This window comes from Manis javanica, chromosome 1 (assembly GCF_040802235.1).
Source record: "Manis javanica isolate MJ-LG chromosome 1, MJ_LKY, whole genome shotgun sequence".
NCBI classification, from domain to species: Eukaryota; Metazoa; Chordata; class Mammalia; order Pholidota; family Manidae; genus Manis; species Manis javanica.
In genome coordinates this window covers 80,149,401-80,175,454 of record NC_133156.1, presented here as the reverse complement: position 1 = coordinate 80,175,454, position 26,054 = coordinate 80,149,401, and the positions used below count along the sequence as shown (strand labels likewise).

The following is a 26,054-nucleotide window of genomic DNA, read 5'->3' as shown; positions in this document are numbered from 1 at the left end:
GTTTGTTTGCCTATATATAGTAATATTTGCAAAGCAATACATAATTAATCTACATATTCAAGGGGCATAATTCAAGGGCTATGGTTGTGTATGGGGGAGGAAAGGAAGAGATGCATGGAAACGAGTTCTTTGAGTATGCCTTGTTATACTGGTTTGAGCTTAGATTCATGTAAATGTGTTATATATTACAAAAATAAAAATCAGATGAAAATTCCCTATACCTGGAGACCTGGGGATGCCAAACAGTCTTTTAGATGGATGAGTATGGAATTTAGGGGGCAAGTTTGGCTGGAGATGTGAACTTGCAAGACTGTATTTAAGGCAGCGAGGTCAATGGCATCACAGTGAGAGCGAGTGTAGATAGAGAAGAGGTCTGGGCCCGAGCACTGGAATATTCTGTCATGCAGAGGTCAGGAAGGAGACAAGGATCCAGCAAAAGAGGCTATAGGGTATCTGGTTTGTGAGAAGGAAAACCAGATGGATGTGGCGGCAGGAAGCCACCTGAGGAGGTGACCAGAGAAGAGAAAAGGGACCCTCTGCCTTTTCAGTTGCTTTTTGTATCACTATCCTTCCAGTGTATCCCAAACCACAGGTGGATATTAAAAGAATTATAGTAGGTAGCTAAAGTTAGGGAAGTGGGAGTTACTTAGATTGGGAGGATATGATCTGATAATGGGAAAGCAAGTCCAAGTTAGAAGACAAATTCAAGACAATTCTCATAAAACTTTTGGTCTAAGTACCTTTTTATAACCTCCACCCTCGCAGCTGATTTTGATAAACTTAAATGGAACTCTGGATTTAAAATAGGATCAAGTTAAAATTTAAAGTTGAAAGGAAGTAGAATAAACAAAGCATTGTCTTTCATGAATTGTAAAAGAATACACAGAGAAAATAATATAGATCCCTTTTTGTTTTAAGCCAATTGATAAGCCTAACTTTTATGATTGAACAAACATGGTAAGGGACAATTACCATGGTAGAAAGTGGGGGCACAGTGGGTGATACCACTTCAAAGTATTCTGTACCATAGACACACTGATCAAATGTGAAATAATAAAGCAAGTCTGAGGGAGTCACTGAGTTATTAGAAAGAGACTCCCCGTATTTTAGTTCATGACACCATATCTCCTAAGGCAGAGTCAAGAGGTTAAAGATACATAGTTGATGCACACCATGAATTCTATTAAAGGTTCCTTTTCACTGTGAATTTTCTTCAAAGGTAAGATTGAGGTATAAATGACTTCATAGGAGTTGAAATACATGTGTGTTGGGGGGAACTGCTCTCCTCAAGTAATGCATTGCAACTGAAAGAAAATGGAGAATGGAAGCAAAGGAAGGAAACAGCTTAGGACATGTACAAGGACAGTGAGAGATATGTCTGTATTCTTGTTTTGAAAAACACTTGGGTACTAAACATATCTAGAAGTTTCCTGTTTTGATAATGGGTTGAGAATATAGTGATATAGTTCTAATTACAAGGTTGTAATTAAGCTTTGAGAATTTATATATGCAGTGCAGGTGTTAGGTATCTTAATTTTAGGGTTCAGTTTCAGAGTCTTTGGTATTTTGCTTTTCAAAAACACTATCAGACCTGACCATAGTAAAACATATTCAATGCAGAAACTGCAGGAAACAGAAAAGCACAAAGAAATAGAATAATGGCCACTTTTCTACCTGTGGTAACTGCTGTACTTTCCTGTACTTTCCTGTGTGTATACTCACTTATATACATAAAATGTATTTAAAATATACTATGATATTTCATAATGTGATGTTCTTCATTATTTTAAATATGTAATATTGTATTTGATTTGGGGAATTAATATATATTAAAATGACTGGATCACAAATGAGATTTTTGTGTTATCTCTTGCTGTGTAAATAACCCCAAAACTTAGTGGGTAAAATTAATTTATGATGATCCCTTATAGCTCTGGGGATCTGGGGTTTGAAGGGCTTAGCTGGGCCCTTTTTGCCAGGGGTCTACCACAGAATTGCAGCCATCTAGAGAGGGGCTGAGGATGAAATAACCTGGTGCTTACTCACTCACGTGTCTGCTGTCTGGGTTGTGCTGGCATGTCTGGACATGACGTGTGGACAGCTGGGAGCTGTCCAGGTCCTCTCTTTCCATGCAGCTTCTCCATGTGACTAGCTTGGGTTTCCTCAAAGCCTGGTGGTCTCAAGGGAGTCAGACATCCTGATCAGTCATTGTTGGCTTCTGCTGGAGTGAGCATTGCTAGGGAAAGTTGCTAAAAATAATAATAAGAATATTTCAAATTAAAATAATTCAAATAAATTCAAATATTTCAAATAAAATATTTCAGTAAAAATAATTTTAAAAAGTCCTACTTTTCGATACATTCTTGTGAAAGCTGTGATTTTGTTAATATGAACTGAGTGCATGAATAACAATGCACAGTTATCAAGTAGTTACTTATACCTAACATAAGTTAGGCAATGTGCTAAGAGTTACATACATTATTTTATTTACACCTCATGACTACCCATTGAGGCAGATAATTTAATTCCACATTTTCCTGAGAAAACAGGTTTGAAGACACTAAACCATGTGCCATGCTAACACAGATGGAAAGAACTGAGCCTGGATATAACCTAGGCAGTGTGACCTCAGAACAAGTGTTTAGAGGTAATACAGTCTCTTCTTTAAAACAAAAGTATTGATCAGTGATCTAGAATAAGACTAGGTTCAATGCAGAGAGGATGCTAAGATAGAAAAAGCATGCTTCTTGTGAAGGAGACCAAAGTGTGGTGGAGGGTGGGTGTAGTTATGAGTCAAGGAATAATATTACCAATGATTTATAAGAGAGAGTGTGCAACTCATCTCTGTTTTGCGACTGCAGAGGCTGGGGACCAGGAAGAGGGTAGGTTGGGAGGTGTGGCCCTTCGTTTTGCCTTGAGATGTGTTTGAGGGACCAGTAGCACATCTGTGTGGAGATGCCTAGTGGTCAGTTGAAAGCATCCTAAGCTTAGCACATAGGGCTGGGGCTGATGGTGATGAGTTATTGCCCACCGTGGTGAAAGTGCTTTGCTGGAAACTTTGCTAGATGGAGTGGTCTGCCGCTAGGGCTAGGTCTGCAGGATGCACATAGCTGTCAATAGGGGAAAGTTGTCCTGTGGTCATTATAGGATTAAATAAAGTTAAGTCTGTGCTTAGACTTTGTTTCTTGTTGTATGCTTCCAAGTATTTTGAATATTTAAGACAGTATGTGTAGTATCCATATAAATTTACTTTCTAAATGTAATTCACAGCAGAATCTTTGGTTAAAATGCAGGCATGACATTGTACAGAACACTGGGGAATATTGGTTAGAGCTTACCTGAAAATTAATGTTGGAATTGGGAGTCTTTTATAGGGATGGGGAAATTTACATTTGATATTGAACAGAAGCATAGGTTTGAGGTAGCAGCCTGAAGAGGATGCAAGGTGAGGATCAGGAATTGTTTTTAGGGAAGAAGACTGCATTTGGGGGACAGGGAGAACTGGAGAGAGGGAAGAAGGGAGAAGAGAAAAGAAAAGGAAGAGAAGAGGTTGAGAGACTAATAGGAGTAAGGTATTATACATGAAAAAATGGGGTCAGAAGCACAGATGGTGGATTATTCTTAAGAGAGAAGTATAGGTGTTCCATTTTTGGAGACCGTCTGTGGAGATGCAATTCTATTCATGTCTTGGTTTGGGTCCTGTTTACTGCTGTGTGCCCAGGACTTAGACAATGCCTGGCACAAGTAGAGACTCATAAGTAATCTTGAATGTCGTTGAGTGATGAATGAATGTTAGGCACAGCCACAGCACATCAATAGGGTCCACATGCCACACATAGGTTTCCTTTAAACTCTTTCAAACTTGTGCACATGAAGTAAAAGACTAAGCTTTTGAAATGACTTGGCACTAAACTCTGCAGCAGGAGGGAGCTGGTGTTAGGGTCCCTGTGGGCTGAAGATAACACTACAGAAGTGGTATAGGCAGTGGAGCGGCTCTTTGCAGAAAGATAGTGCTGACCTATGCAAGGAGCTGGGGCCAGAGTGCCCTGAGGGCCACTGACTGAAGCAGCAGGCCCCGGCAGATGGCAGGGTCTGGATAAGGCACCAGGGCCTGAGCCTCCGGGGCAGCGGAGTCCTGTCGTCTGGGAGATGGACTGCATAGGAATGCACAGAACTCACTCTGGGAATGTATTAGCCACTGGAATTCTTGGCACATACAAGTAGGGGCCCTCCGAGAGGTAAAACTGGATTGTGTTCCAGCATGGTACATGGTGTCTTGAGAATTTAATTTGTAGAAATAATGGTGCAGTGACATATTTGCACCATGGGTGTTGTGGACCAGCTCATACTGGTTACATATTAAAGATTCCAAGGAAATAATAATTTTCATTACATCATGGCCATAAGAAAATTGTAATCAAATCTAACCCTGGCCAGCCCCCAGCACAGTGCTGAAACAGTTTGGGCTACATTTAAATAAACAAAAACAAACACTATGTCCTTTAAGAGGAAGGAAAGAAAAGAAACAATTAATTTTGGAAGATGATGTATAGATCATGATCATGAAAGACCCAAAAGAGTGGAAATTTAAGTTAGGAAAATAAAAAAATTAGGTGAATTAGAGTGAATGCTTTGAGAAAAGCACAGATACAGTTACAAAGCATGTTCATGAAAACAAAGAGTTAAGTCAGCATATTATTAGGCATTCACTTTTCTGTAAAGATGAATTTAAGTCAAACCAAACACCTTATTTAAAATAAAAAATCAGGTTACTTTGCAAAATGTTTTCTATACCTCAGACTCATTTCAATGATCTGTTTTTGATAAATTCCTAGGCTTTCTTTGAACTGGAAAAATTTCAGGCTTGGTCATTGAAGTTTTTTAATGTTCTGATAGATGTTCACAGTAATAAAATTACAGATATGTATCTAAACAGTTATAATCAGTAAAAAGCCAGCCTGAAATGAGTCTGCTTTGGAGCTGGTGGCACTTCCAAAGGGTGCTTGATAATGTTTAATGGATTTGGTGAAGAATATTTTAGCACTTGAAAATTTTGACCTGCTTGTTGGAGATACTTACGTAATCTTACCTAGCATGATAGAGATTTATAAAAAATGGATTTTAGGCTTTACAATGATACTTTTTGTTTTTAAACCACTCTGTAATTAGATGACAGCAAGAAGCTCAATCTCAGTGATTTTCTTCAGAGGTACAAGTATATCGACAAAACATTGTCACATATTGAGATGCCATTAAATTTATTTCTTACAAGTTAATGTGTATGACAGGTGGAGAAATAAACTAAGATTGTAAGGTCATTGGCTTCAAACTTCCTGGGATGGAAATGTTTTGTAATCCAGGCTTAAGTTTTATAAGTTTCAAAGGTGTGGAAGATTGTGAAAGGGGACGAGTAGATAGATTTTGGTTTCGAATTAAGACTTTTATTTTAATATTAGAATTTTGTGCAGTACATGAGACTGGAAAATTAGAAAATTGTTAACTGGAGGGATTGAATATGTAAAGGAGTATTTTGTTTAAGTTAGGAAAATGGCTTCTGGCAGTGACAGTAGCTTGCAAGGCACATAAATATCTTACAGATAGGGCAGAGGACTGACTTAGCTGGACCATAATGTTGCAGCACTTCACCTGATACATCTGAATGTCAGGTGCTATGTCAGGTACTTAGCCAGTGTACTCACTTTAAAGAAACTACTTTATCTTAACACAGTTCTGGCAAGACCAAAGAACAAAAGGTTTTTTGTTTTACGTATCATTGTTAAATTCACACATTTCTGTTTTGTGTCAAAACTAATAAGTGAAAGTGATCACCAGAAAACAATGTTATGAACATAATTAAATAAAAGCTTTTTACTAAAACACATAAAACCAGTAACAAATATAAAAAAAATCTTCCCTTCTACTTGGAAACAATGGAATACCAAACTCTTCTCAATAATACTTGTATTATAGAGGAACTAATATCTGCAGTAACAAACTTTTTAGAATATCATAACTGCTTTCTGAATCATCTTTCTATATTGACAGTAATGGCACTAATATGGGTGAGGATTTAATAATGTGTGTAACTGTTGAATCACTGTGTTCTATACATGAAATCAATATAATACTGTGTATCAACTATATTACAATAAAAAAAGATAACAGTCCTCCAGTTACAAAATAAATAAGGCATGGGGATGTAGTGAACAGCATAGGGAATATGGTCAGTAATACTGTAGCAACTTTGTATGGTGACAGATGATAACAGACTTATTGTAGTGACCATTTCATAATGTATATAAATATTGAATCACTATGTTGCATACCTGAAACTAATACATCTTGCATATCAATTTATTCTTCACAAAAAATATCAAACACAAGAACTCAGTTTATCAAAACATGAGATGCAGCCAAAGCTATACTTGGAGCAAACCCATAGCTTCTAGGACTAAGGAGTAATTAAAATTAAATTTTCAATTTTCAATTTATGAGTCATTAAAAAATACTACATGTGACCAGTCAGAGTAGAGGGATGGATAAAGATTAAAGAAGAAAGAGAAATTAGAAAACAGAAAATTTGTGGACTTGGTAATAAATCAAAGGTCAAAACAGCCAGATCAACTCAGTAGTCTTACTGCTTCATTTTACAGGTGATGAAGTAGAGTCACAAGGTTAAATGATTGCCAGAAGTTGCCCAGCTAGTAAGTGGCAGAGTACTGATAGGGTTGGCTGATGGGCTGTGCTATACTTTCTTCAGCATGAAGATTGACATTAACCATTAGTCTGAATTCTGGTGAACAGTTAAGACCCTTAATGGCTAGAAAGTGGTTTGCAAATGATACTGCTGGAGATGTTACAGTTGCTTCCAGTAACTAGTTGAGGACGTATAGTAAAAGTCAGTTGTTGAGTGGAGATCGCTGGAGGCTTGGACAGTAAGAAGGGCACATAAACATCACTGCAACCTAGGACAATATGATCATGAGTTTTATTAACAAGAAATAATGAGCTTATGCACATATGACTTCAGGGAAATTGAGAAGTAAAATTTGAAATTGCTAATTAACCTTCTGACAACACATCTTCATAGACATATGCTATAATGACCCTGTATTCCATTAATGCTATTAGACTCCCAGATATATCCTGTTTATCTTTTGATTAGATTTCACTGCCAAGTAATACAATTTACAATACAACATCTAGACAGTGTTTTAGTGCTTGGTGCAGTCTTTAATAAGCAGATGAATGGAAGGAAGTTGAGCTTGTTTGATTAAAGGAAAGCAACAAGGTTCTTTACAAAAAGGGCACTGGATTACCCTGACAAATACTATCTAAGCTAGGCGATCAACAGTAGGTCCACATCAGCAGCAATAAGTCATGTTCATGATAATATGTATTTTTTTTAATTGAAGTATTGTTGGCACACAATCTTATATTGGTTTCAAATATAGAACACAGTGTTCAACAGTTACCCATATTATTAAATCCTCACCCTCACTAGTGTGGTTACTATCTGTTAACACTGATGTTACAGAATCATTGACTATATTCTTCATGCTGTACTACTATTCCCATAAGCAACTTCTTTATGATCTAGAATTTTTGTGCCCTTTTATCTCCCACACTCTCCCCACCCACCCACCCTAATCCCTCCTGCATGGTAACCACTAGTCACTTCTCAGTGTCTATGAGTCTGCTGCTGTTTTGTTCCTTCTGTTTTGCTTTGTTTTTATATTCCACATGTAAGTGAAATCATATGGTGTTTATATTTCTACACCTAGCTTATTTCACTGAGCAAATGGCAGAATTTCTTTTTTAATGGCTGAATAATATTCCATTGTGTATATGTACCACATTGACTTTATCTATTCATCTATTGACACTTAGGTTGCTTGCATATCTTGGCAATTGGAAATAATGTGGCAATAAACATAGGGGCTCATGTATCTTTTCAAATCACGGATTTTGTTTTCTTCAGGTAAATTCCTTAAAGTGAAATTGCTAGGTTGAATGGTGTTTGTGTTTTTAGTTTGAAGAACCTCCATACTGCTTTCCAGCTGTTGTATCAATTTACATTTCCACCAGCAATATAGGGCGGTTCCCCTTTCTCCGCATCCTTCCCAGGATTTGTTGTTTTTAGTCTTTTGGATAGTGGCCATCCTAACTGGTGTGAGGTGATACCTCATTGTGGTTTTGATTTCATTTCTCCATGATGATTAGCGATGTGGAGCATCTTTTCATGTGCCTGTTGGCCATTTATATTTCTTCTTTGGAGAAATGTCTGTTCAGGGCCTCCACCAATTTTTAAATTGGGTTATTTGTTTTGTGGGTGTTGTGGCATACAAGTTCTTTTTATATTTTGATATTAACCACTTACTGGATGAATCATTTACAAATATATTCTCCCATACTGTAGGTTGCCTTTTTGTTCTGTTGATAGTGGCTTTTGCTATACAGAAGCTTTTTAGTTTGATATAGTCCCACTTGTTCATTTTTGGTTTTGTTTCCTTTGACCGAGGAGATGTGTCCAGGAAAAAATTGCTCATACTTACGTTCAAGAGATTTTTGCCTATGTTTTCTTCTAAGAGTTTTATGGTCTCATTTCTTGCATTCATGTCTTTGATCCATTTCGAGTTTACTTTTGGGTATGGACTTAGACAGTAATCCAGTTTCATTCTCTTGCAAGTAGCTGTGCAGTTCCCCAACACCAATTATTGAAGACACTGTCTTTTCCCCATTGCATATTCATGGCTCCTTTATCATATATTAATTAACCATATGTGTGTGGGTTTATGGCTGGGCTCTCTATTGTATTCCATTGATCTATGGGTCTTCTTGTGCTGGTACCATACTGTTTTGATGACTGGAGCTTTGTTCTTCCCCAACTTTGTTCTTCTTCCTTAGTATGGTTTTGGCTATTCGGGGTCTTTTGTGATTCCATATATAACCATTCTAGTTCATTGAAGAATACTGTTGATATTTTGATAGGGATTGAGTTGAATCTGTAAATTGCTTTGGGCAGGATGGCCATTTTGACAATACTAATTCTTTCTTTCCATGAGCTCAGGATAGATTTCCATTTATTATTGTCTTTAATTTTGCTTATGAGTGTCTTATAGTTTTCAGGATACAGGTCTTCTACCTCCTTGGTTAGGTTTATTTATGGGTATTTTATTCTTCTTGATGCAATTGCAAATGGAATTGTTTTCCTGATTTCTCTTTCTGCTAGTTTGTTGTTAGTATGTAGGAATGCAACAGATTTCTGTGTATTGATAGTGTGTAATTTCGATAACATGTGATGGGAATGTCACTCTACCTCTGTCGTCTTTTTCCCCAAATCTATAATCCCAGTCTAATCATAACAACATTAGACAAATCTCAGTTGAGGGACATTGTACAAAAAGCCTGGCCGGTACTCAAAACTGCCAGGGTTATCAGAAATAAGCAAAATCTGAGAAACAGTCAGGAGCCTAAGAAAACATGACAATTAAGTGTGATATGGTATTCTGGTTGACAGAAATTTCAGACAGAAAAAGGAAGTCTGATAATAAATAAGAAACTAAGGGTTGGGGTAAGTAGGTGAAATAGGTGAAGGGGATAAAAAGGCACAAAATGTCAGTTATATATATCTAGTCATGGGGACGGAAGTATTGAATAGAGAATATAGTCAGTAATACTGAATATCTGTGTTGGCAGATGGTGGGCAGATAAAACCATATTTATTGTGGTGAGCATTTAATGTAGATAACTATATCTAAAAAAAACAAAATATGGATAAAGTATTGACCTTAATTAGTCAAACTGCATTATGCATTTTTTCTATTTTATTATGAAAATAATTGGTAAACATTAAAAAAACACATGATATAAAGTCATGGTGGTGGCTTAGCAGAAGCTGGGGGGTTAAAAGGTTTGTGGGTACTTAAGGCTGAAGATGACACTGGGCTCCCCCACAGAGCTGTTGTGGCAGCGGTTTTGATCTCAGAATACCTTCAGGGCCTTTTAGTCTTTCGTTTTACTACTCTTTTTTTCCTCAGGAGGAACCTCACCTTATTATGGATCGAATACAGACTTGCCCTGAAAAGAAAAAGAAATTTTCTCCCTCTCTGGTGTGCTAGGTGCAACCAGGAGGGGGCATTTCCAGAGTTCCCAGATCTCTTTTCTCCCTGTGCTTCTTGTACCAGTCGCAGTGTGCAGAGGTAGCTGATAACTCTGGTTCAAAGTTTGTGGGTCATCAGAAACCCCATCATTTTGTTCTTCGCACACAATGCTGCAGTATTCCCCCTCTGATCTCGAAGTTCCAGGATGGGTTTCATTGTGCTTCTCAAGCTTGTCTAGGTTCTTCATGTTTCCATCTGCCTCGACCCTCCTCCTTTCATTCTGGTGTTGCTGTTGTGAGAGTGGGCAGGGGGGTAGACCTCACTGGTGGTCTAGGATGCCCACTCGTGTTCTTTGGGCCCCTGCCCATGTGGACACTGAAGGCCTAGAGCCTGGGATCTGGCACTTTGTGGCCTGCTGGGATGAATTCCTTCCTGCGTCTCACTCCTGCCCCTGTGCTGTAGCTGCTCCTATTTCTTCCCTTTAGCAGTTGAGACTTGAGGCCCAGAGAAGTGAGTTGATTTGTCTGAAGTCAACAGCTGAGAAGATGGCAGAAACTAGAATAGGGTCCCAAGGGCCTGACTTTGGGACTGATACTGCCTCCTGCTTTAGAGCTGACTGGGGGCTCAACAGCCCCAGGGACACTGGTATCTAGCTAGAGGCTCCATACCATCTGTGACAGGACCTTAAGGTACACACTGCCAGGAATGCTTTCCCACTGACCTATAAAATCAGATTCCTGGGACCCTGCAGGAGGCAGCCCACAGGGCGTGTGTGTGTGTGCATGTGTGTGTGCATGTTCTCATATATGTGTGGGCACACACCTGTGCCTGCTTTTCCAACTTTGAATGATATGAACATAAGAAATGTTTTACTTTCTTCTTTGACTGTAGTCTGGGGAGACACTGGCAGGGTCCTGGAAAGCAAATTCTCTGTGTAAATAACAGCTGTTGCTCAGCTCCTGCCAGTTGATGTCATACAGCTATGTGGACTAAGATTTGCCAGTTTGGGGTAACTGTTCAAAATAATCCAGAAATCAATTTTTTTTTTGAGAGGGCATCTCTCATATTTATTGATCAAATGGTTGTTAACAACAATAAAATTCTGTATAGGGACTCAATGCACAATCATTAATCAACCCCAAGCCTAATTCTCAACAGTCTCCAATCTTCTGAAGCATAACGAACAAGTTCTTACATGGTGAACAAATTCTTACATAGTGAATAAGTTCTTACATGGTGAACAGTGCAAGGGCAGTCATCACAGAAACTTTCGGTTTTGATCACGCATTATGAACTATGAACAATCAGGTCAAATATGAATATTTGTTTGATTTTTATACTTGATTTATATGTGGATCCCACATTTCTCCATTATTATTATTATTATTTTTAATAAAATGCTGAAGTGGTAGGTAGATGCAAGATAAAGGTAGAAAACATAGTTTAGTGCTGTAAGAGGGCAAATGTAGATGATCAGGTGTGTGCCTATAGACTAAGTATTAACCCGAGCTAGACAAGGGCAACAAAACATCCACAGATGCAGAAGACAGAAATCAGTTTTTAAAAATGTGAAATACTCAAATGTTAAATTTTGGCAAAAATTATTTATTTATTTATTTTTTGAGAGGGCATCTCATATTTATTGATCAAATGGTTGTTAAAATTCTGTATAGGGGGGTCAATGCTCAATGCACAATCATTAATCCATCTCAAGCCTAATTCTCGTCAGTCTCCAATCTTCTGGAGCATAACGAACAAGTTCTTACATGGTGAACGAATTCTTACATAGTGAATAAGTTCTTACATGGTGAACAGTACAAGGGCAGTCATCACAGAAACTTGGTTTTGATCACGCATTAAGAACTATAAACAATCAGGTCAAATATGAATATTTGTTTGATTTTTATACTTGATTTATATGTGGATTCCACATTTCTCCCTTTATTATTATTATTTTTATTTTTAATAAAATGCTGAAGTGGTAGGTAGATGCAAGATAAAGGTAGAAAACATAGTTTAGTGTTGTAAGAGAGCAATTGTAGATGATCGTGTGTGTGCCTGTAGACTATGTGCTAATCCGAGCTAGACAAGGGCAATAAAACATCCACGTATGCAGAAGCTTTCTCTCAAAACGGGGGGGTGAGGTTCTAAGCTTCACCACTGTTGTTCCCCGATTTCTCACCTGATGGCCCCCCTGCGACTGTGCCTGTCTTAGGTTGTTCCTCCCTTGAGGAATCTTACTTGTCTCTGGCTAACCAGTCATCTTCCGGGGCTATACAGGGAAATGTAAAGTTGGTAAGTGAGAGAGAAGCCATATTGTTTGAAAAGGTTAGCTTTTTTCTTCTTTGCTGTGGCTTCTATGCCCAGCACTTGTCTCCAGGTATCTTTACTACCTGGAGGGATTATGATGCTCGGTAAATTCGATATGAGGCACGAATTCTATTTAAGGGTTGTAATTAGGAAGGAAGAAGAAAAGCTATAGAGGTAGCATATGGAAGAAAACATGGGAGGATTGATTATTTCTTTGACATATCTTCTTGTAGAGTACCTTAGGCATGTATAGGTTTTAAACTACTAACTAAATTGCGCACGCATATTAACATAATAGGAATACGGTGACATAAACTAAGCAAATCTATAATTACCAGCCATCTCCAGTGAAGCCAAGAAAACCAGTTAGGCACCCTAGGCATTTGTGAAAATTTGTCTATGATATGATGGATATTGTCCAACTGTACTTGAACAGTCTGAGAGAAATCAGACAAATTAAAGCAACCCATTTCTGGGGTCTGTTCACATCCCATATGTTCTTTTAACCGTAGATAGTCTATAGTCGTAAGATTTTGGAGCGCTACAACTTGCACCCCTCCCAACTCCTGGTTGAGTTCCAGCAGTACAGATCCACTCAAATTTGTTGTCTCACTTGTATGCACATGCCAGCCTAGACATCTCCCTCCTCATTCCAGTGGCAAGTCCAGGAAACGGTGGGATGGACGCAGCCACAACCGCAGCATCGCCCAGATCCCTGTGGAGGCTTTTTGATGATCATCCCCCGGCACGAATCCTCCAGAGAGTGCTGATGCTGGAAGCTCCTCCTCATATCGTATCTTAGTTCATTTTCTGGGTAGCCAAGCTAGTCCTTGATCTTCTGCATAAAAACAAACAGACCCTTTGCCCACACTTTGACATGCCCTCTATTACCACTGTGTAGAACTCATTGGAGGTCAGCATACAGGAACTGCTTTTTTTTATTTTTTATTTTTTATTTTTATTTTTATTACGAGAAAGGAATATTATCAGAAAGGAGTACCTCCATAGCCGATCATCTGAGCCCCTTAAGTGATCAAAATTAAGGATATTTAAAGCATACGTTAATCTTTGATTTACCAATAGATTTATCCTATCAAGGAGTAATCCCCCTTTTCTTTCTTTCTTTCTTTTTTTTTTGATCTTTAATCTACACTTACATGAAGAATACTGTTTACTATGCTCTTTCCTATACCAAGTCCCCCCTAAAAACCACATTACAGTCACTGTCCATCAGCATAGCAAAATGTTATAGAATCACTACTTGTCCTCTCTGTGTTGTACAGCCCTCCCTCCCCTTTCTCCCTCCCCCCTATCAAAAATTATTTTAATATTATTTTGTAAACAGAGTTTGGATTAAAAGCCATCTCCAGGCCTCTCTGGGTTGAAACCTCTAGGTTTGTAACATGAAGCTCTATTTCTCTTTGCTTTTTTCCTTACCTGCCATGAGTGAATATAATTCATTTAGATTCTTCAGTAAAAACACTCAGTATTCAATAAATAGGTACAGAATAGAAAGAAATTCCCAGAAAGTGGCTGAGAGAACTTGCTTTTTTTTTTTTTTAGATAATACTGAGGAAAGAAGACTAGAAATAATTAGAGCTCTTTTTTCAGTGAGATCTTGATTTCAAGAAAATTGTTTCTGTGGCTTTTGTTGTTGAGTTTTATGAGGAATTACAAATTTGTGAAGAGTTACAGGTGGCAAAAATCTATATTTAAATTCCTACAATCTCTTCATTATGCGAGAAATCATTGCTGATTGATTGATTTTGGAAATGGAGGTGTGCCATCTGATGGTAGTCCAAGAAATTTTCTTTTAGACACATAGTTCTTAGATTGCAAAGGAAAACAGAAAGTGTGTTTTAATTGTCGACAGATACTTTTCACACACTCACATTTGGCTACTTCATGAACAAATCTTGACTTACATTATTGCTTCTGAATTCTTTCATTTTGTGCTTTGCCAAAGTGGATTAAAAAGAGCACAGTTGAAATCCATAATCTCCTAGAGTCCCACAAAGCTCTAGAACTGAAGCTTCTGTACCCTGTTCCTCCTGTTCCCTTGGGTGGGTGTTTATAATCCAAATATGAGCAGCTTGAGTGGCTTTTGTGATCTGTTTATTTGGTGACTCCTGCATATGGGAGCACCTGGTCTCATGAAACATGTCAAGCTTACATATTTTGGAAATAAGATAGAAATCAGAAGTCTGTATACAACATTAAAAATATTTTATGCCTTGTATCACTGTTTACTGATCTCATTTGTGTTAAGTGACATGTTGCTTTTCCTTGAAGTATTGTTCCTGACTGTATGCTTGTTTAGTGTAATAGTTACTGTGGAAGATTATTGTGTTAAAGTATGCTTCACAAAAGTTTTACAAATATGAGTGTCATACAAATATAAAATGAGCACATGTCAAAGATTTTATTCAAACCACTAATGAGGGAACCAGTAGGGTGTTAATACCGGTTCAAAGAGCTTTTTGAGGGGCTGTCTAAAAGATAATTAATAAAGGAATGTTATAATTTGCAAGTTATAAAACTGGTTAATGCCCTACTGGGCAATAAAAACCTTTGGATTATCTGTTCACTGGACAAAAATTATTTGTGGATGAAAATTTCCAAATTGACAGGTAACTTCACTAAATCTGAAACCTTTTATCAAGGTATATAATTGTTTAGTTCAGCAAAGTGTGTTTCTGTCAATCTTGGATGGGTCTGCCCTGTATAATATTGAAAGTACATGCCACACCCATTTTTGCCTTCTATCTGAGTTTTGGATAATTTTCCTTAAAAATGATCAATATCGATTAGCTTCATGTCTGTGCCCATGTTAGGGGAATCAAAGTCCAAGTAAGACCACTGTATTTGGTCCTGGCAAAAAAAATAAGACAAGGGAATTTGAAGGAATTCTCTTGCTTTCCTTTATGGTACCACATTTTCCCTCCTTCCCGTTACTCTAAGAAGATGGGTTAGTTTATTCCTTCTCAGTTTTTCATTAAATAAATGTCTTAAAGGCCCATTATATTCCAAGGTCTGTACTTGGTGCTGGGAATGCATAGATATCCAAGATGGGCAAGGTCATTGTCCCAAAGGTATTTTGTTCCAAGGAGAGAGATGGAATAAAAAGCAAGTTGTGGTTAAGTACAATGAAAGAAACAAAAGCCTGAGAGAAGGATATCAGAGGATAAGCTTCTTTACATACAGATAACAGGTCATTTTGAGAAGATGACATTAAAGAAAAAACATAAAAGATGAGAAAGGGTTATGTGAAAGGTGGGAGGAAGGAGAGTCCTCGGCCCCAGGAGCTACCAGCAAGGCACAGACGGAGGGGGTCTGACTGATTCAAGGCCTGGAACACAAGTGCGGCTTAGGGAGTGATGGGACGGCGGTACTTCATAGAAAGGATAGGATCTGTGTATACTGGGCCTTGTAATTTGCATTTTATTCTAAGAGCAGTTAGGGGCCTTTAAAGATCTTTTTCTTATACAAGCTTTTTTATTATGGAAAAACTTTAAACATACACAAAAATGGAAGGAGTAATACAGTGATCCCTTAGAAACCCATCACCCAGTTTGGGACTAGATGCTAGGTAATTTGACTCCTAATGCAGGATTGATACCAAAGTAGGTAAATGAGTAAAAACATTAAGTAGTAGAAAATATGAAGGGGATGAAAAGAAACTGTTGGTAGCATTTAATGGGAAATTCAGATGTTTTGTAGAATCATGACAGATGAGATTTAAAGTGATCTTGAGTGTTTAAGAAAATTGGGGACAATGTGAACTTTAGATATGTATTTCTAATATTGGGTCTAGCTAAACCATCTAAAACTTCATAGTAAAGAGATTTTTGTTTTGAGAAAAGTAAGCCCACAAGGATAGAAGGGAAGAGGAGACACTAGCAATGTAGTTTTTGAGCCAGAAGGCAGACAGATGAGTAGTAATTGGTTTAGCAAACCCAGGGCAGCTTAACTCTGAAGCTAGCAGGCCAAGAAATATCCAGATTTGCACAGAGGAATCCTCAGTAGGTATTGGAAATGGTAGCATCTGATACCTCTGTAACTGTGGGTGGTGGGTGAGCATCTCATTCGGTGAAAGCTGCTCGAGGAGAAGGATTCCTAAATGATCATTCAGCTGCACACTGCTCGTGACTCCATGCGACACTCCCTGATATTTATTCTCCGGAAATGGTTAAAACGTGGTTTGCTGACTGGGGATATGGGGCATGCTTGAGGGTGAGGAGCCGTAAAGTAAACATATTAGATGACCATGTGATTACTGAGTGCTGAGACCCCAGTCCTTTTCTTGCCCTTGGTCCTGGAAGTCTTCAGAGTTGTGTATATATCTTCTAGGTAAGGGAAGAGGAGATTTTTCTTTAGGGAACCTAATCAACCTGAGAGTAAAAAGTCTCTTATAAAGATACTAAAATTGAGAGTTTCCAGTAAAAGCTTTACCCATTTCACTTGGTGTTGACAAGCTACACCCTCTCACACATGCTCAGAGCTTTAAATTGTCTGGTCTCTTATTCTTAATCATATACAGATATACAGATCCATATGTTCCGAGCATCCAATCATCATTTTAGTCTCCTACACTTAGGTGTATGCAAATAACCAAGGATTACTAGACATTTGAAGAAACCTTTTACAGAAGATAGATTCTAGAATAAATAACAAAATAATTTAGAGGGAACAGATTATAAAAAGAACAGAAAACTTATAAAAAAATCAGTATTTTGTGAGAAATAAATGAATGTATTGGATCAGTGGAAAAGACTAAGATACATTAAATTCCTAGAAACTGAAAACATGATAGCCTAAGTCAAGAAAATTAGTAGGAGAACTGAAATTTAATGAATTCTCAGAAAGTAGGGCAAAAATCAAGCAGTTGGAAAGTAGAATAAAAGGTAAAAAAATGAAGGGTTATTCCCAGACTACCATCATCAAATAATAGGATTTTAGGATGAGGGAACAGTGAAAATGGAAGGGGGAGAAATCAGTGTGAAAATACAAAAAATGTGCAGGTCTTAAAGGGGAGAAATCAGTGTAAATAACAAAAAATTTGCAGGTCTTAAGGATGAGTATCAGATTGAAGGGGACTGCTCAGCCAAAAGAACCTATTCCAAGAAAAATCCTATGAAATTTCATGTATTTCAGGAGAAAGTGAATAATTTCAGGGGGGGGCAACATAAAAAAGCCAACACATATAACACCTAAGAATTGAAATGGTTTTGGATTTTTTAAGAGCCATTCTGGAAGTTTGAAAATAGTGGAATAAGGCTTTCAAAATAAATAAAGAAAATTATTTTCACCTCAAAGTCTATGCCCTGTGAAAATGAAAGTATTAGTCAAGTGGAAGAATACTGTCACACCAATTTCTAACATACAAGACCTAAAAGGTTTATTTCTACACACCCTTAATCAGGAAGTCACTGGAGAATTTTCTCTATCAAAGCAAGGAAATAGACCAAGCAGATCAAGAAGAGGAAAACAGAATCAACAAAAAGGAGATCAAACATGGAGAAGAATCATAGAACCCCAGGATGATGTAATGGGGGACCCAGGGTGACTCCTGTGTTCTGGGTGCAGGTTGAGGTCAAGCAGTCCTCTTGATCAGGTCAAACATTCTGATTAATGTAGATTTGACAATGTGTGGTCTTGGCAAGTGCAAGTTGCCAGATCTGTCTACCCCTCCTTAGAGAGTGAATCGATAGGTCTGGTGAAAGTTAGTGGGAATCATCATTTTATCGATGAGCTCTGCAATGATGATGGTGTGTAGCTGAGATGATAAGTGTGTTCCCATCATGAATGTCTGTACTGAAGCCAAGCATCTATCTCTGTTTTAACAAACTGTTGGTTACTATAGTGTATATGCAGAAGAAAACAAAATCTGTCACAGGAATGTTCTCCTATAGACATACATCTTAAAGACAATAACTAATTGATTATGGGTAGATAAAGTAGATGGCTCATGGTGGGTGGTGTCAGGAAGATTTTTCATTGTTTACTTTTTTGGTTCCTTTTTAACACTGTACCAGGTGTGTAGATGTTATTTAATGATGAATAAAATAAAATGCATTTCTTTAAAATTGAAAATAAATGAAAAATAAAAAACAAAAGCAGTAAACATCACTTACAGTCTGAATAACTGTAAGAGGCTATCTTTATCACTTAAAAATATTTAGTATTACCTGTATTTGTAATATTAGGTTACTTTTTTTTTAAAGGCACGAATTTAAGTTTTGTTTTGGTATGGAAGAAGGAAAAGGTCATTTTTTGTAGTACTCTCCAAATACACATAACATAGATTAAGAATTCTTAGAGGCTGAATAATTGATGATATGAATGACAAACTTCTCTTATTCCACAGGAGTAATTCTATAGTTTTAGAATGCCCTTTTGTAAATGTAATAGAATTCAAGTAATCCTAAACTTGAAAACCTTGCTCCATTAGGATCATATTTTCAGTATTACTTACCCGGTGGGTCACACCGTGGGAAGATGCTTGCTACGGCATTGACGGGACCAGATATGAAGCTGAAAGCCCCATGCATCCCTTCAGTTCTGCAGTAAAGTTAGTCTTTTGACTTGTCCTGTTACTCACAGAGGTTGTACCATTGTTTATTCTGAAACTTAGAAAGTGAGTTAACTTTCAAATTGATGAAAGGTTTTGTATGAAATTTGATTACTGCAAAATCAGTAAAATCAATTGAATTCTTTTTTTTTACATTGTCATCTATTGGGTCCTAATTCTCATTTATTTATTTTATTCTATTCCTTATCCTATTGTTTCTGAAGACTGACTGAAACTTAAAATGGAACCTATTGCTATTTACTCAGGATATACTATACTTGGCTACCTTTCCTAAGGTACCCAATAATAAGAGAGAAGGTACTAGGAAGGTAATATCCTGCATAAACAGAGTTTAGAATTCAGTGGTTATTATGACATATTGTGTTGGTGAGTGTTGTTTTAGAAATGCTATTCAATATGCTTATATGCTAAGTAATCCAAGTGTGGGATAAAGTTCGCAAATACCACTAGGTTTTCAAGAGGAAAGAACTAGGAACATCTAGGAAAAGAGCAAGAGAAAGGAAGTAATGGCAGGCTAATTTAAAGAAGCATGACGGTGGGGTACCTTGTGAAAATCAGAGGAACATTTACTCTTCCAGAATACCAAGCCAATTGGTATACTCCTATCCTGCTTATGTTTCATTTTTTTATTAAGATATCATTGATATACAATATTATAAAGGTTTCACATGAGCAACATTGTGATTACTAAATTCCCCATTATCAAGTCCCCATTACAGTCACTGTCTGTCAGCATAGTAAGATGCTGTTGAGTCACTACATATCTTTTCTGTGCTATACTGCCTTCCCCATGACCCCCTATATTATGTGTACTAATCATAATGCCCCTTAATCCCCTTCTCCCTCCCTCCCCACCCATCCTCCCCAACCCCTTTCCCTTCTGTAACCGCTAGTCCGTTTTTGGGTTCTGTGAGTCTGCTGCTGTTTTGTTCCTTCAGTTTTTGCTTAGTTGTTATACTCCACAAATGAGTGAAATCATTTGGTACTTGTCTTTCTCCGCCTGGCTTAGTTCACTGAGCATAAAACCCTCTACCATCATCCATGTTCTTGCAAATGGTGGGATTTGTTTTCTTATGGCTGAATAATATTTCATTGTGTATATGTACCACATCTTCTTTATCCATTCATCTACTGATAGATGCTTAGGTTGCTTCCATGTCTTGACTGTAGTAAATAATGCTGCAAAAACATAGGAATGCATATGTCTTTTTGAAACTGGAATCCTACATTCTTAGGGTAAATTCCTAGGAGTGGAATTCTTGGGTCAAATGGTATATCTATTTTTAGTTTTTTGAGGAGCCTCCATACTGCTTTCCACAATGGTTGAACTAATCCACATTCCCACCAGCAGTTAGGAGAGTTCCCCTTTCTCCACATCCTCGCCAGCATTTGTTGTTCCTTGTCTTTTGGATGTTGGCCATCCTAACTGTGTGAGCTGATATCTCATTGTGGTTTTAATTTGCATTTCCCTGATAATTAGCGAAGTGGAGCATCTTTTCATGTGCCTGTTGGCTATCTGAATTTCTTCTTTGGAGAAGTGCCTGTTCAGACCCTCCACCCATTTTTTAATCAGGTTATTTGCTTTTTGGGTGTTGAAGTATGTGAGCTGTTTTTATATTTTGGATGTTAACCCCTTATTGGATATGTCATTTCTGAATATATTCTCACATACTGTAGGATGCCTTTTTGTTCTACTGATGGTGTCCTTTGTTGTACAGACCTGCTTTGTTCTTTTTTGAAGACACTTTTGGTTTGTCTACATGTCCTACATCTTCTAGTCATTATCTTTTTCTAGGTGGAGGGCAAAATAATACAGATGGAGGTAATAATTGCATGAAATAAATGCAAGACTTACGTGTGGTGTCAGTTAATGCTGTCTTCTGAATTTAATAAAGTGGAGTTCCAAAGACTAGATTTTTAATATGGTAGAAGAAAATGTACCTAGTTACTCTAAAAAAGAAACTATTCAGCATTTGTGTAATTATGCTTGTCTTTGAGTGGGAACTGCACTTTCAAAGCATTTCCTTCATCTTTTAATTTCTATTGATTGCCAATTTTGGCTCAACAACTTTTCTTACAAGTTGAAAAGATGAAAGCAGAGGAGATTCTATTATCAATGATGTTACAGAATTTGGGGCATTTCCAGTCATGCTTGTTTGTTCATTTTGCATTATCTCAAAACTCATTGATGTGCTCCAATTTAAAATGAATTTTGCTGACTTAACCACAAGATCTTGGAGCTCTAATTGCCTGGGAAGCTGCAAGAATGCACCATTTGAGCTCATTGGTCCTGACATTACCAGATGCTGTTAAATATAAATATTTAAATCAGTCAAGAAAAATGAAGTTTCAGGTAAATAAATGTAATTTTTATCAGAATAATAAGGTGCAAACTTTGAGGAGACCCATTAATTATGCAGTTTGGTGGTAGTTTTGGGTATTGTGCATGAGTTTAAAATGTTCGAATGCTTGGAAACATATAGCATAAACAATCTACCATATTATTCAAGGTGGGGATCTGTGATTTATAGGAATAAAATGTTAAGAGGTGTTTATTGGGTAGAGAGTCTGGAGGTGGACTCCTGGGTTCACATCCTGCCTAGCTACTTACTTAGCTAAATAATAGCTCTGCTCTTGTTGACTAACCTGTTGTGTCTTAGTCTGCTCAGTTATGAAATGGGGTTAATGATACTAGCACCATCATCATAGAGATATTGTGAAGATTGAATGCTTATTGTATATAAAGTATGCAGAACAACACTAAGCGTTTGTTGTTATGATTACTTTCTATATAGGTCATTACAGTTTGTCTTCAGGGTATATGGAATCTTAAAGTGTACTATAGTAATACGTAGAAAAACTTATGAGGAAGTTTGCAATAAGTTAAAGCATATTGCATTGAAAAATTCAGTAATTAAGTTAAAACTACAAATGTAGTCTGTTGTATGTCCACTACAGGATACATTCCTCACACTCTAACTCACACTGTAGGGCAGTACATTTCAAAGGGTGTCCCAAGAATCAGATGTATGAGAATCAGCGCGACTGCCTGTTAAATTCAGATTATGGGGCTCTGCCCTAAATTCACTGCATCAGAATCGCTGGATGTGCAAATCAGTATTAACAAACATCTGAGTCGATTCTTATGCTGAACAAATTTTGGGGACCTGTGTTCTCAGTTATTTATGCTGCATCTAACCTTTACTCTTTCTTACTTGGAACTTGAGGTATCTTCTTGTTTCACTCAGCCCGAGGTTCTATAATATGTTGTGTTCAGGGAATTGAGTTTTGCTTTCAAAACCATAACAGACCGTATCTTTTTCTTACACATCCGAGGCCTGGCTGGCTGTCTCCTGACTCCTCCATTCTGTATTTTCTTTCTCATCCCTAGCTCACTTTGTTCCCACTATTTGTCCTAAGTGAGGTATGAAATCATTCTGACTTTAAAATACCACAGATGTTCAGTTGTCTTTGGTTTAGCCCTGAACTGCCCATAATTTCCTTTCTCACCCAGACTTTGCCCTTTTCCTTCCCTTTCTCTCATCTTTTTCATTTCTTTCCTTGGGTAAACGTTTCTGGCTTACAAGTCAGGAAAGAGTTGCAACTGCGAGAGAACTGCTTTATTTCTTCTCCCAAAGCCCTTAACCCCATGGCAGGCTTTCCTAAGAAGGCACAGCTGTAAGAAATGCCCTAGTTCTTCCGAATCTCTGTCCCTATTGACCTGTCTCTTCCCTGGACTCCATCTGAACTCTGCATACCTGTCTATGGACTTGGCTGCCGTAACCATGCAGGGCATCATTAAGCAATCGCAGACTGCATTGTTTGAATAAAAATGACAAAATTGCATTTAAACTGGAAAAGTATATCAAGAATTTATATTTGGTGGTTCCTGAATATAAAGCCATGTGGAAATATCACATACATGAAGATTTTATTACTTCTTGACCAATGTACAGATTGATAGGAAGCGTACTGGCTCATTGTGTATGTAGTGCAGCTCTCCTTTCAAACGCATGAACTTGTTATGTTCGTGTGACTGGTCACATAATCCATTGGAATCTTAATGATCCGTGAGATAAATTGTTCACATTTTTAGAGGTACATCTACATTACAAAACAGCGCTTTCAGGAGGCCACTGTGCTGTTGTGCTTTTGAAAGCCTTTGAGTCACACAGCTCTGAAAGCAAGAAGGATATTGGTGACTTATAAACATACACAGTAATATGAAAACAATAGAAGTCATGGAAAAGCAATACTCACTTTACCAAATTTACTTATTTTTAAAGCAAAATGGACATTTTCTAAGAAGTGGTGTTAGTATTCTAGCTAGTAAAATGGGAGAAATTTAAGTCCTGAAAATATTTGTGTTCTTTGAAAGCATTTCCTTCCAATAACAACAAATTTTAAAAAGCATCCCAATAAAACAAATTTAAGGAAAAGTAGACACAACCAAGAAATAATTATATTAATAAAGTTTAGCTTTAACTGCTTTATATACCAGTTTCAAGAGTTTGCTCATATTTATATGATCATTACTAAATAGTTGAATAAGCCTCATTTGATTTTTTTTCTTAGTTTTGTCTTGTATTTTGCAGATTCCTTTGGGGAAAGATGGTCTTTGATTCAATTTTCACACTGCTGCTTAGGTTTTTCTTAGAGTAAATTGGAGGGACAATTTTTAAAAAACTAATAAATAAGTTTCACAAGTTATATATATATATTGCTGTGGTATATAAGTTAAAGATCAAAAAGTAGTTATGAAAAGTAAAAGAGAACCATAGAAGAGACAGATTTTTTTGACTTATCTGTGTGATCACACTATTGAATTGGGTGGCTTAATAGTTGGTGTATTTCTGTCTTAGTTGCTTACTGTCTAACTCCACTCTGTATTTATAGCTCTAGACAGCAACTAATGAAAATATATTAGATCTGTTTTGTGAATAAGATCTTTTTTTTTTCCCTATAGGGATGCCTTCTGCACTGTTATTAGTAAATCTTCTTTCAGCTTTATTCATCCCTTTTGTGTATGGAGAAACTGAAATAAGGTTTGCCGGACAAACAAAATTTGTAGTTAACGAAACAAGTACAACAGTTGTTCGTCTTGTCATCGAAAGAATAGGAAAGCCAGCAAATGTCACTGCAGTTGTGTCGGTAAGGAATGATTGTAGTTCTATTCTTCCTGAAGTAGATATGAAATTTCTTAGTTTCAGTGACAAGGATTTTTTATTAACTGTTTGAGATGCTGTGTAGCTTCATTCTGATAAATGATTTGCAGATACACTGTTGATATTGCTTATGGGATTAGAGAGGGTTCCAAGGTAGCATGTGTGTTTGATAATAACAGTATTTTAAAGATATAGACTATTTATTTAAAAATGATCATATATTTATTTTAAGACAAAACAAATAATAATTATTAAGTATTTCTAAGTAAAAGTACATTTTAGGTAGTTTGGATTCTAGATATCTCCACTCAAATATATTATCTGTGGTCATGTGGCTTAGAGGAAATAAGTGAATTACTTAGAAGTAGAAAAATGCCGATTAAAAAAAATAAAAAACCTCAGGTATGTCAGGGGGGCCCTTTTTTCGGGGTGAAATTAAGTATACTGATTGAAGTAGAAGTTAGAATTCATTAAACTACTGATCTGTCTTGCACACAGGCCATTCATTGGCTGGATTGTGTTATTTGTGTCCCTGTTTAACAAGAAAGTAATGTCATATGACCACTAAAGATACTATGTTTGAGGCCCAAAGCACTTGAAGTTTTTGTTTTAAAGAATGTTTTTAAGCCATAGGTTAAATTATCATACTTTGAAACATTGTAAAAAGAGAAAGAAAAACTTACATATGAAACAAACCCACTATTGTGATTTTGTGCCATCGCTTTTGGTTTTCATGACATATATGCATATATTTATTGAATCCATTTTTAGTTTGAGTATATATTATATTTGATAATCTGTTACATATAATTTTGATTGTATCCAAACATTTTTCAGGTTGCTTTGTCATTTTCACAACTTTTCTTAATGGTGGTGTCATCATGTCCCAATCATTCCTCAGTTGATTTTTGTTGAGGTTGCTTCCAAGTTTTGCTGCTATAAATGTTGCTCTGATGAAACGTTCTACATACATGTTGATTTTTCATATTTTGAATTGTTGAATGATGTTCTGGGTTGGAATAGTGTATTTTTCTCTTTGCTTAATGAGTCGATATTTAATGCTTTCTAAAAGATGGTGCCACTTTTAACATTAAGATGTGAGTACTAGTTTTCCAATACTCTTGACAGACTACTGGGCTTTCTTAAGGATTTAAAGCTTTATTTTTATAAATGAAAACTAGAAATTGAATTGATTAAAATTTCCCTATGCATGTACTTCATTTTTTACTTCTACTAAATCATAGTTTTTTTCTGGTAGCTGTTTTTGAGTTCTTTTGCAAAGGTAATCTCATTTAGATTTGCACATGAAGTTGCTCTCTTATATCATAATTATTTGCTCCCTTGAGAATTTTATTAGCAATTGCTGGTAGTACGGAATGAAGCTTTAAAAAGTCAAGAAACAGTTTGTAAAGACTAGTAATTTCAAATGCTAAAGGATTTGTGTCTTCACTGTAGTTATAAGAGAATATAAATAAAACCTCATGCTGAAAGTTTCAGGAAGAACAGTTTCTTTGAAACTGATAGGAAAAATAACTGATTTTCCTGACATGTTTTGACAGGCTACTTCTACCCTTTCTTTGGGAGAATTTTAGCTACAATATGTCTTCTTGTTAGGATTGCTGTAATCCATTTCAGATCAGTCGAGAGGCAGAGAAAAAAAAATTCACATTATTGTGATTTTTACTTATTAATGTATTAATTCCTTTACCTTTCAGAGCATAAATGAATGTTTTGCATAGAATCGTTTCTTTTTGCATTGTTTTTTTGAAGGTGATTTTTATCAGTTTAATATTTGTTTTGTTTTTGTACATCCTATCTGTACTTATCAGTGTCAGTTGCTGATTCATGTTTTTCCTTTTGATTGCTCCAGTTAGCATCAGTTTT

The 26,054-nt window shown here is 36.8% G+C and overlaps 1 protein-coding gene across 1 annotated transcript in view; it reads left to right on the top strand.

The window, feature by feature from the left end:
• The window catches only part of ADGRV1 (adhesion G protein-coupled receptor V1), a 577,341-nt gene that overhangs the window by 14,914 nt on the left and 536,373 nt on the right, over window positions 1–26,054 (top strand). Inside the window, exon 2 of the mRNA XM_037012118.2 lies at window positions 23,972–24,156. Coding sequence (XP_036868013.2) covers window positions 23,972–24,156 — 185 coding nt within the window. The remainder of the gene's footprint in view (window positions 1–23,971; window positions 24,157–26,054) is intronic.